Source organism: Macaca thibetana, chromosome 2 (genome assembly GCF_024542745.1).
Source record: "Macaca thibetana thibetana isolate TM-01 chromosome 2, ASM2454274v1, whole genome shotgun sequence".
NCBI lineage: Eukaryota > Metazoa > Chordata > Mammalia > Primates > Cercopithecidae > Macaca > Macaca thibetana.
In genome coordinates, this window is record NC_065579.1 from 87,994,320 (window position 1) to 88,007,259 (window position 12,940).

Below are 12,940 nucleotides of genomic sequence, written 5' to 3' on the forward strand. Positions count from 1 at the left end.
TGAGAATTTTCCAGAATTGAAGAGATGAGTTTTCAGACTGAGGTATCTCACCAACATCTGCACACTGATCATGTATGAGCTATCTATAACCATATACGTTGTAGTAAAGTATCTAAGACTAAGATAAAGTCTCAAAAGCAGACTGAACCTCAAACATAGGCAAGAACAAGACAACCAGAACACTTTCCAGGAAGGTTACAAATGTCAGTGGTCAACCAATGCTATTAGTATTCAAAGTCAGGCTCTAGGTGTGGCCTGTGCTGCTTTAATCTGGGCATTCGTGGGTCCCAGTACATGTTCAGAGAAGAATTTAGACAACGAAGATGGAAGGAAGCTGGTTCCACAGGAAAATATTTTCCTTCTACCTCCTTCTCAGCCTTCTGCTTCAAGGTAAGAAAGGAGCAACAATGGGGGAAGGGGGAAGAAGGAGGACCTCTCCCTAGTAGAACATTTAGGAACTTTTTTCAAATTTCCACCTCCTAGAGATTGTCTAAGATGGATAGAGTTCTTTCATAGCTACATTACCATAATGCCCACATAGACTTTCCTTTTCTGAAAGATGGAAAATCCCCTTCCAGTTACATGCCACACAAGAGCACTTTTATTTTTCTTCTGGAAAAATAGAGTTCAACACCAGCACACTTTATCCGTTTGCATATGGATATCCAGTTTTCCCAACACTACTTGAAAAGTCTGTCTTTTCCCCATTGGTACTCTACATGGAAGACAACCATCCATGATTGTCTTCTCTTGTATTTAGCTTCTATATCCATCCGTCTTTCTGTCCACAGGTGTAATTCTTTCTCTCTACAGATATGAAACCCAAACCATTGTAGCAAAGTGCCCACCTCCTTTAGCCATAATTTCCCCAACCACCTACTGGATCCAAGGGCTCTAGATTAGGTAAGATGCCAGAAGGCAGCAGGTCAAGGGTGAAAGTAGAATGTGCTTCTCTTCCAGGGAGTCAGTATGGCAGAGAGACAAGAACATGGGATTTGGAGACAGATGGACCTGCGTTTGAATCTTCGTGTCTCACGTTGCTAGTTTTATAAACTTGGATGCACTGCTTAACTTCTCTGAGCTCTGGTTTCCTCATCTATAAAACAGAACCTACCTTGCAGGGTTGTGAGGATTCAGTAAGAGATGGAGGGAAGCACAGTGCCTGGCACTTGGTAAGAGTGCCAATAAATGTCATCTCTCCTCCTTAGATTATTCCATGACTTTGGATAAGGAGGCACAGGAGAGGACTGAACCAGAGGTGACTTTAAAGGCCAGCATAGGGAAGAGACACAAACTGTACACCTGGTCTAGGCAGTGTAAATGGTTATGAAAGCCCCTCTGGGCACTTGCACACAGGGGTTGACAAATGAATATTCACTGTTCTTAGAGTGGTTTAAGAATTTGCCTGTAAAGCACTGTGACGTTGAGAATGGATAAGGCTCAATGTCCTTGGCACAGAGGTTATCAATCATCTCTCTCATTCCAAGTTCTTGCTCCTCCAACACATTTTCACGAGTAGAAAATTTTAAAATGTATTAGTTAGAAGAGGGTAAGATGGGCCAGGTGAGGTGGCTCACACCTGTAATCCCAGCACTTTAGGAGGCTGAGGCAGGTGGATCACCTGAGGTTAGGAGTTCAAGACCAGCCTGGCTAACATGGTGAAACTCCATCTCTACTAAAAATACAAAAACTAGCCTGATGTGGTGGCGATGCCTGTAATCCCAGTTACTTGGGAGGCTGAGGCAGAAGAATTGGTTGAACCTGGGAGGCAGAGATTGCAGTGAGCCAAGATCACGCCACTGCACTCCAGCCTGGGCGACAGAGTGAGAGTCATCTAAACAAAATTTTAAAATTTTAAAAAGAAATAATAATTTTAAAAAGCCCACCCACACTTCTAAAAATAGCTATTTGGCTGGGCATGGTGGCTCACACCTATAATTCCAGAACTTTGGGAGGCCCAGGTGGGAGAATCACTTGAGCCTAGGGGTTTCAGACCAGCCTGGGCAACATAGTGAGATCCCCGTCTCTACAAAAAAACATGTTTAAAAATTAGCCAAATGTGGGGGGAGTGCCCGTAGTCACAGTTACTTGGGAGGCTGAGGTGGGAAAATCTCCTAAGCCCAGAGGCCGAGGCTACAGTAATTATGCCACTGCACTCCAGCCTGGACAGCAGAGTGAGTAGCTGTCTCAAAAAAAAAAAAAAAACCCAAAAACCCCAAACTAAGAAATATGCACAATTATTATATGTTCATTAAAAATAAAACACAACTTTTTAAAAGCCTCAAACTAGAATGCTGGTGATAGAGTTGGGTAAAGTCAAATAAGGAGAAGGAAGGTTGGGGCAGTCAGGGTGAAAACAGGTGTGTCCTCTCGGGGGCCCCGGGACTGTAATCCTATCAGATGACTATCAACGTTCCAGGCTCAGTTTGCATACAGATTTGGGCATGCTTTGCATGGAGACAGAAATATTGGAAAGGAGGTTGGAGCTCTAACTCAGCTTGCCACATTAGCTTCCAGAATTTGCATTCCAGCTCACCCCATCCTCCCAGGCCTCGGAAGGAAGAGCCCAGCATCTGGACCCCTCTCGGTGATCCCCTCCCCATTCTTCATCTCATCTCTGGGGACATATAGCACAGCAGCAGCAGATAAACCTGGGTTCAGAACAAATCTGGCTTCTGCCTTTTATTGGCTGTCTGACTGTAGAAAGTTATTTCCCCTTATTGCACCTTAGTTAGCTCGTTTATTACATGAGGGTAAAGCAGTATCTACCTGATGGGGATTGGGAGGATTAAATGAGGTAATCCATTTTTAAAGGGCTTAGAATATACCTGACACATAGCCAATGCTCAACAAATGTTAGCTCTCATTTTATCACAGGCGACCCCAGGCCCTGCCTTGGGGACCCTCTCATATAGGGAGCACAGGGTTGCTCTCCTTCATCTCACACATTCGATGTCCACTATAGGAAGGGGTGTTACTTTCACCATCAAGTGCTCAGGGTTTGGCCAGCACGGGGCGGATCCCACTGCTCTGAATTCAGCGTTTAATAGAAAGGCCTTCCGACCGGTCACCATCAGCGTCCCCACCCGAGTCAACATCTCCTTCACGATGTCTGCCATCCCAGATGTGGTGAGCGCTGACCCCTCTAGCCCTCCTTGGTGTTCTTAACCTTTTCCCAGCCCCTGGCAAAGGTTCTAATCCCAGAGGTTCTGATTGGATGAAACCCAAGCCTCGTTTTTGTTTTGTTTTTGTTTTTGTTTTTTTGAGATGCAGTCTCACTCTTGCCCAGGCTGGAGTGCAACGGCATGATCTTGGCTCACTGCAACCTCCACCTCCTGGGCTCAAGCGATTCTCCTGCCTCAGCCTCCCGAGTAGCTGGGATTTCAGGCATGCATCACAACGCCCAGCTAATTTTTGCATTTTGAGTAGAGACAGAGTTTCACCATGTTGGCCAAACTGGTCTCAAACTCCTGACCTCAAGTGATCTGCCTGTCTCGGCCTCCCAAAGTGCTGGGATTATAGGCATGAGCCACCGCACCCAACCACATCAATATTTTCAAGCTTTCCGAGTTATTCTCATATACAGCCAAGGTTGAGAAGGATTACTTTACTCCCGCCCTGCTATGAGCTCTCCTGTCCACAGCCTAACACATCTGTTTTGATAGAGCTTTTGTCCTTGATCACATATCCCCTTTACATACCTCGGGAGTTGGTAAACAAGCATGGGAGGTGGGGGAGATGAACAGACTTCTTACTGGCAACACGATGGAAATAGGAAATTCTTTTGGCAGGATGAGCAGCTGCACCTCTTGTCATCCTTCCTGTGGCTGGAAATGGTATGGACAACACTTTATTCTCTCCCTACAGTTACAGTCAAAAAGGATTTTAAACAAAGATATAATAATTATGAATTTTTATGTCCCTAACATTGCTTTGAAACACATGAAGGAGAAATTGAAAAACTGACCATAATGATGAGGGGCTTTAATATACTGCTTTCAAAAATCAAGGAGAGGCCAGGCACGGTGACTCACGCCTGTAATCCCAACACTTTGGGAGGCCGAGGTGGGCAGATCACTTGAGGTCAGGAGTTTGATACCAACCTGGCCAACATGGTGAAACCCCATCTCTACTGAAAATACAAAAATTAGCTGGGCATGGTGGTGGGCACGTGTAATCCCAGCTACTTGGAAGGCCGAAGCAGGAAAATCACTTGAACCTGGGAAGCAGAGGTTGCAGTGAGCCAAGATCATGCCACTGTACTCTAGGCTGGGCGACAAAGTGAGACTCTATCTCAAAGACAAAACAAAACAAAACAAAACAAAAATCTAGGAGAAAAGGAGTAAATATATAGTGATTTTCACAGCACAATTAAGAAACTTAGTCTAATAAACATGTCAAACTTTGTATCAATGAACATACAAAACTTTTGTCACACACATAAAGTATTCCCCAAAACTGACCACATATTTAACCACAAAAAGGTATCAATGCCAGGCAGAGTAGCACATGCCTGTAGTTCCAGCACTTTAGGAGGCCAAGGTAGGTGGATTGCTTGAGCCCAGGAGTTTGAAGCCAGCCTGGGCAACATGGCAAAACCTCGTCTCTACAAAAAAATACAAAAATCACCTTGGTATGGTGTTTCACACCTATAGTCCCAGCTACTGGGGAGGCTGAGATGGGAGGATCACTTGAGCCCGGGAGGTCAAGCCTGCAGTGAGCCATAATTGTGCCACTGCACTGTAGCCTGGGCAACAGAGTGAGACCCTATCTTTAAAAAAAAAAAAAAAAAAAAAGGCTGGGCACAGTGGCTCACACCTGTAATCCCAGCACTTTGGGAGGCCAAGGCCAGTGGATCACCTGAACTCAGGAGTTCAAGACCACCCTGGGCAACACGGTGAAATACCGTCTCTACTAAAATACAAAAAATTAGCCAGGCGTGGTGACATGTGCCTATAGTCCCAGCTACTCAGGAGGCTGAGGCACAAGAATCACTTGAGCTGGGGAGACAGAGGTTGCAGTTGGCCGAGATCACACCACTGTGTTCCAGCTTGGGCTACAGAGTGAGACTGCATCTCAAAAAAAAAAAAAAAAGACAGACAGAAAACCTTGTTTCTTGAGAATTTAAAATTAAATTTCCAAATATTTGAGGCAAAGGAGAAATTAAAGAAATTAAGTAGAAATTATGAAGTAATTAGAAATGAAAATTATACATATGAAAATCTATGGAATGTAATCAAAGCATAACCCAGTGGAAAATTTATATCTTAATTGCATTGATAAGCAAACAAGGTGTGTGGGAGGATGGGGGGAAATAAAAGTGAATGAATTGAGTTTCCAACCTGAAAAGCCTGCCTCATGGTTGGGCTTGGTGGTTCACGCCTATAATCCCAGCTCTTTGGGAGGCCTAGGCAGGTGGATCACTTGAGGTCAGGAGTTCAAGACCAGCCTGGCCAACATGGTGAAACTCCATCTCTACCAAAAATATAAAAAAATTAGCTGGGTGGTGACCGGGTGCGGTGGCTCACGCCTGTAATCCCAGCACTTTGGAAGGCCGAGGTGGGCAGATCACAAGGTCAGGAGATCAAGACCATCCTGGCTAACACGGTGAAACCCCATCTCTACTAAAAATACAAAAAATTAGCAGGGTGTGGTGGTGGGCGCCTGTAGTCCCAGCTACTCGGGAGGCTGAGGCAGGAGAATGGCACGAACCTGGGAGGCGGAGGTTGCAGTGAGCCGAGATTGCGCCACTGCACTCCAGCCTGGGTGACAGTGCAAGACTCCATCTCATTAAAAAAAATAATAATAATAAAATAAAATAAATTAGTCAGGTGGTGGCACGCACCTGTAATCCCAGCTACTCAAGAGGCTGAGGCAGGAGAATCGCTTGAACCCAGGAGGCAGAGGTTTTATATCTATATCAGTGAGCTGAGATCATGCCACTGCACTCCAGCCTGGGTGACAGAGCAAGACTCCATCTCAAAAAATAAAAAGAAAAAGAAAAGAATAGGAAAAAAAAAAAAAAAAGCCTGCTTGGAGGAAAGGAAGGAAGGAGCTGGAGAAAGATAATACAATTACCTAACCTCACTCTCAAAGTGTGGTTCCCAGACCACCAGCGCTGGCTGATCAAAATTCATGAAGAAATGGTCCTAGGCAGGTTCGATTTTATCTATGATTCTCATTTCTTGAAAAAAAGCAAGTAAATTTAATAAAATATTAATGCCACAAAGTTGGGTTGTAGATACGTAGATGTTTGTCATAATATTTTATATATTTTTCTATATGCTTGAAGTATTTCATAACTTTTTTTAAAAAAGAAGAAATTAAAAGGCAGGAGAAAATAACTCCAATTCATCTCAGGCTCTCAACTCTCCTCCACCTGGGCTCTAGGTTTGGGATAACCCATTTATCAGCTGGAACCCAGAGGAGTGTGAGGGCATCACGAAGATGAGTATGGCAGCCAAGAACCTGTGGCTCCCAGACATCTTCATCGTTGAACTGTGCGTATCAAGGGCTGGTCATGTCCTATCTCCTGGTAGCCATAGAGATCACAGTTTACCACTGGGGCCGCTGTAAGTGCTCTTTAGATGGCTAAGAAACAACCAGAGAGATAAGAAGAGAAACTGGGCCGGGCGCAGTGGCTCATGCCTGCAATCCCAGCACTTTGGGAGGCCAAGGTGGGTGGATCACTTGAGTTCAGGAGTTTGAGACCAGCCTAGGCAACATGGTGAAACCTCATCTCTTAAAAAAAAAAAAAAAAAAAAAAAAAAAATTAGCCAGGCCTGGTGGTGTGCCTGTAGTCCCAGCTACTTGGGAGGCTGAGGCTGAGACAGGAGGATAATTTGAGTCCAGGACACGGAGGTTGCAGTGAGCTGAGAGCATGCCACTCTACTACAGCCTGGGTGAGAGAACAAGATCCTGTCTCAAAAAAAAAAAAAAAGAGAGAGAGAGAGAGAGAGAAACCACAGCACCTGCCTCTTGCCTTATCTCTCCTCCAGCACGGATGTGGATAAGACCCCAAAAGGCCTTACAGCATATGTAAGTAATGAAGGTCACATCAGGTATAAGAAACCCATGAAGGTGGACAGTATCTGTAACCTGGACATCTTCTACTTCCCCTTTGACCAGCAGAACTGCACACTCACCTTCAGCTCATTCCTCTATACAGATGAGTTGCAGTGGGATCTCAGGGATAGAGTGAATGAGAGCAGCCAACAAATATAAAGAAACTATGAGTAAATTGTGACCAAGGAGTATGGGTAGGGAGAAGAATAAGGCTCTATGGATGCTAAAAGATTTTTCATAAAGGCAGAACCCAAGTCTGTCTTGTTTCTTACCATTCCAAGCTCTTGGCAAGTCTCCTGGCATGTGGGAGGCACTCAAAACTATTTGTTGAAAGAAAGGATGGAAAAAGAGAGCAGTTGAGCCACCAGGAAACTATATCCTTGAAAAATGATTCAGATGGTTCTCATTTTCAGTGGACAGCATGTTGCTGGACATGGAGAAAGAAGTGTGGGAAATAACAGACACATCCTGGGACATCCTTCAGGCCCATGGAGAATGGGAGCTCCTGGGCATCAACAAGGTCACTGCAAAGCTGTCCAGGGGAGGCAACCTGTATGATCAGATTGTGTTCTTTTTTTTTTTTTTTTTTTTTTTTTGAGACGGAGTCTGGCTCTGTCGCCCAGGCTGGGGTGCAGTGGCTGGATCTCAGCTCACTGCAAGCTCCGCCTCCCGGGTTTACGCCATTCTCCTGCCTCAGCCTCCCGAGTAGCTGGGACTACAGGCGCCCACCACCTCGCCCGGCTAGTTTTTTGTATTTTTTAGTAGAGACGGGGTTTCACCGTGTTAGCCAGGATGGTCTCAATCTCCTGACCTAGTGATCCGCCCGTCTCGGCCTCCCAAAGTGCTGGGATTACAGGCTTGAGCCACCGCGCCCGGCCGATCAGATTGTGTTCTATGTGAGCTTGGAGGCTCTTGCTCTTTCCTTCCTCCCGCGCTTTTACCCTTGCCTAGAATGTCCATCGAATGTGTATCTCCCAAGTTTCGGGGTCTCCCAGTGTTACCCTCTCTCCTGGCTTCCCAGCCTCATTCTCCATCCTAAAGCTCAGGGCTCTGGCCTAACTGTCTCTTCACAGGTTCTATACCAGATTCTAAAGCTGCATTCCACACAGCTCCAGATCCCAGGTGATATCAGGCCAAAGAAAAAGGCAGAGACAGAAACTGTCACTGCCATTCCTGGATTTGAGGGTTTCTCTGACCCCATAACTACTTACCGCCCTCTTCTACCCCACCAGGTGGCCATCAGGTGCAGGCCCAGCCTCTATGTCATAAACCTTCTCATGCCCAGTGGCTTTCTGGCTGCCATCGATGCCCTCAGCTTCTACTGCCAGTGAAAAGTGGGAAACGTGTCCCATTCAAGATAATGCTCCTGCCGGGGTACAACATCTTCCTGCTCATGATGAATGACTTGCTCCCCACCAGTGGCACCCCCCTCATCGGTATGGATGTTCCTCCCACCTTTTGGAAGAGAAGAGTGGGAACTAACTCAGGAAGGGAGGTATACTGGGAAAAGGAGGCCATATGCCTGCCAGGGTGGGATTGGAAGAGAAGAAAGAAATTCTAGGTGGTGCCTCTGGCCCTCACCAGGCCCCCCTTCCCTCCAGGGGTCTACTTCGCCCTGTGCCTCTCCCTGATAGTGGGCAGCCTGCTGGAGACCATCTTCATCACCCACCTGCTGCACGTGGCCACCACCCATCCCCCACCCCTGCCTCGGTGGCTCCGCTCCCTGCTGCTCCACTGCACCAGCCCAGGGAGATGCTGTCCCACTGCGCCCCAGAAGGGAAATAAGGGCCTGGGTCTCACCCCCACCCACCTGCCTGGTGAGGGAAGTCACACTTCCCCTTCCCCCACCTCCACTTCTCTGCTCCTGCCTCCTTCCCTGTCTCCCTCCCTGTATAGGTGACATTTGCAGCCCGTGGCTGAGTCTCTGTCTTTCTGTAAGTGTGAAGGAGCCATAGGTATCAGCAGGGCAGATGCCAGGCCCTGGGAAGGCAGAGCTGACAAGGGGCTCAGAATGGACAAGGGCCCAGTGGGAACATGAGGTCCAGAAGCAGCACTCGGTGGAGCTGTGGGTGCAGTTCAGTCACGCGATGGACGCCCTGCTCTTCCGCGTCTACCTGCCCTTCATGGCCTCCTCCATCCTCGCTGTCATATGCCTCTGGAACACCTAGGCAGGTGCTCAGCTGCAAACTTCAGTCTGGAGCTTCTTTCTCTTGCCTCCAGGGAACAGCCAGGTCTCCCCCCTTTCCTGAGTACCAACTGTCATATTCCCAAAGATGACTGAGTCTCTGCTGTATTCCATGTATCCCAACCCAGTCCTGCTGATCAGTTCCAATCCCAGACATTTCTCCCTGTTCCTGCATTCTGTTGGCTTCCTTCAGTCTTATCATATGGTTCTAGGTCCCCCTTATGTCATCTGTGCAGCAGACTATACCTCTTCTGTCCACTAACTTGCCCAATAAATCATTCTGCAGAGATTTCTGGCTCTTTGTCAGGTCAGAGGGTAGAAACTAACCACCCAGGTGTAGTGGCTCATGCCTATAATCCCAACACTTTGGGAGGCCGAGGCAGGTGGATCACCTGAGGTCAGGCATTAGAGACTAGCCTGGCCAACGTGGAGAAACCTCATCTCTACAAAAAATACAAAAAATTGGCCGGGCGTAGTGGCACATGCTTGTAATCCCAGCTACTTGGGAGGCTGAGGCAGAAGAATCGCTTGAACCCAGGAGGCAGAGGTTGCAGTGAGCCGAGATCGCACCACTGTACTCCAGCCTGGGCAACAAGAGCGAAACTCAGAAAAGAAAAGGAGAGAAGAGGGGAGGGGAGGAGAGGGGAGGGGAGAGGAGGGGAGGGGAGGGGAGACTAACCAGAACTGATAGTTTTAAAACATAACCTGTACATTTCTTTGACTCTTTGTGATAAAGCTTTGATGTCATCAGGAACAATCCTCTCTCCCAAGACCGAAGTGACAACTGTTGGGTTTGAGACGTGTTAATTCTCTTAGGTGTTTTCAGACATATTGTCTTACTAGTAGATTCTTTTGCTTTACCTTTTCCATTATCTTGTGCTGATCTCATTTTAGCACTCTCTTAATTTATTATGTTTCATGTTACTCTTTTTCTGGTTTTCCAAGTTGAATTCTCCATTAAAGTGGTCTCAGTCTTTCTATTGATTTTACTCAGAACAGCTTTAGCTGTATCCCATAGGTTTTAGAATAAGGTGATCTCCTCTTCATTACTTTGTAGACAATTCATAATTTGTTTTAATTCTCTCTGATATAAAAGCTATTTGGGGCCAGATGCAATGGCTTATGCCTATAATCCCTATACCTTGGGAGGCTGAGGTGGGAGGGTTGTGTGAGCTCAGGAGTTCAAGACCTGCCTGGGCAACATAGCGAGACCCCATCTCTACAAAAAAATAAATAAAAAAATTAGTCAGGCATGTATGGTATACACCTGTAGTGCCACTGTACAGGAGGCTGAGGTAAGATGATTGCTTGAGTCCAGGAGGTCAGTGCTACAGTCAGTTCTGATTGTTCTACTGCACTCCAGCCTGAGTGACAAAGCAAGACCCTGTCTCGAAAAAAATAAAAATAGAAATAAAGACTATTTGGGAGAATGTGTCTTCATATCCATGGATAAGGGATTTTTGTTATTGTTATCTTTTCACTGTTAATTTCTAGTTTCTTGGTTTATGATCAGAGAGCGTGGTGTATAAATTTAAACGTTTTTGGATTTATAAAACTTTCTTGGCCAGGCGCGGTGGCTCTTGCCTGTAATCCCAGCATTTTAGGAGGCCGAGGTGGATGGATCATGAGATCAGGAGTTCGAGACCAGCCTGGCCAATATGGTGAAACCCCATCCCTATTAAAAATGCAAAAATTAGCTGGGCATGGTAGCGCGTGCCTGTAGCTCCAGCTGCTCAGGAGGCTGAGGCAGAAGAATCACTTGAACTCAGGAAGCAGAGGTTGCAGTGAGCCAAGATCGCACCACTGTACTCCAGCCTGGGAGACAGAGCAAGACTGTCTCAGGAAAAAAAAAAAAAAAAAAAAAAAAAAAAAAAAAAAAAAAAGCTTTCTCTCTGGCTGAATGCATGATTGGTTCTGTAACAAGCTTTGTTTCAGGACATTTAATAAGTATATATTTGAGCTTTTCAGTGTTCTGTCTTTAAAAAAAAAGTATATATTCTCTATATATGCATCTACTAAATAGAGCTTATTTATTACATTATTCGAATCTTCTATATAATAGCTTATTTTTGTCTACGTGGTCTGTTAAAGTTCCGTATCCACGTTCTCCGGGTACTTGTAGATTTCCTTTTATATGCTTGACAGCTATGTTATTTGATGCATAAAAGTGTATGGTTATTATATCTTCTTGAATTGTGCCTGATTTTATCCTCATATATTGCCACTGCTTGTTCTGTTCAATGTGTTTTGAGCATGATTTCCATTTGTAGGATAGTGTTGCATATCTTGCTTTTGCCTAGTATATTTTTGCACATCTCTTTCATTAATTCTTGCTTCATTTTTGGAAGAGTAATATACATACGGGGTACAAATATCAAAAGGTACAATACGGTCTGGGCACAGTGTTTCATGCCTGTATAAAAATAAAAATAATAGACTAGCCTGGCCAATATGGTGAAACTCCATCTCTACTAAAAATACAAAAACTAGCAGGTGGCACACACCTGTAGTCCCAGCTACTTGGGAGGCTGAGGCAGGAGAATCACTTGAGCCCAGGAGGCAGAGGTTGCAGTGAGCCAAGATTGTGCCACTGCACTCCAGCCTGGGCAATAGAGGGAGACTCCATCTCAAAAATAAATAAATAAACAAAATTTTTTTTAAAATTAAAATTAAAAAATAAATAAAATAAAATAAAAAGATAACAGCCCTTTCCCAAAACAAACCTCCTTCTTGCCTGGGGACTATACTGCTTTTGTAGGACTAACAAACTAGCCAAAAGATTAGAAATTATGGTTTAGGAGTCATGCAGGTGGAGGCTACAAAATTCTTACCTTCCCTAAACTGCTCCTAAGATCAGTGCTTAAGGTATTTTGCAGACCCTGCACTTAATGGATCAGCTGGCCAGCAAGATTGATAAACTGGCTCATCTGATCTTGTGGCCCTGACGCAGGAACTGACTCAGCACAAGAGGACAGCTTCGACATCCCATGATTTCATCTCTGATCTGACCAATCAGCACTCCCGGCTCACTGGCTTCCCCCAACCCACCAAGTTGTTTTTAAAAACTCTGATCCCCAAATGCTCAGGGAGGCTGATAAAATTCCAGTGTCCCACACAGCTGGCTCTGCATGAATTACTCTTTTTCTATTGCAATTTCCCTGTCTTGATAAATTGGCTCTGCCTAGGCAGCAGGCAAGGTGAACCCAGTGGCGATTACAGATCCTTGAATTTCACTAGGCTATGTCTAAATGTGCGTTTTCACTAATCTTCTCTGTGTCTCAGTGACCTTTTCCGATGTGAATATTTAAATCTTTCTTCTGCTTGGGGAACTTTTTCTAGGATATAAGTAACACTCTACTTACTCTCTTCCATCTGTTCTTTTTCTGTTCAGGCATTTCTGCTGTTCACAAGTTAGGTCCCATGGATCTGTTTTCTAAACTGTCTTTCTCTCTTCCAGCTTCCATTTTTCTGTGGCTTGGCTTTGTGTTGTGACCAATCTTTCAGACACCAATTCAGTTTTCAGGAGTGACCATTTCTATTCTCAGTTCATCTACTTAATGTTTTCATTAAAAATGTTTTTTAATTTCATAAAGTCTTTTTTTGTTTTTTATTTTTTGAAATGGAGTCTTGTTCTATTGCCCAGGCTGGAGTGCAGTGGCACAATCTTGGCTCACTGCAACCTACACCTCC

The 12,940-nt window shown here is 45.2% G+C and overlaps 2 protein-coding genes across 2 annotated transcripts in view; both read left to right on the forward strand.

Moving 5' to 3' along the window:
• Nucleotides 1–12,940, forward strand: part of ABCF3 (ATP binding cassette subfamily F member 3) — a 291,373-nt gene that overhangs the window by 196,334 nt on the left and 82,099 nt on the right. The gene's annotated exons all lie outside the window — the stretch shown is intronic.
• On the forward strand, nt 324–9,233 carry HTR3E (5-hydroxytryptamine receptor 3E). Its single transcript, XM_050780193.1, is given in 10 exon segments — nt 324–390; nt 2,966–3,129; nt 3,792–3,836; nt 6,391–6,500; nt 6,999–7,172; nt 7,462–7,639; nt 8,298–8,385; nt 8,388–8,501; nt 8,667–8,882; nt 9,004–9,233. Coding segments are annotated over 10 exon segments (1,386 nt in total).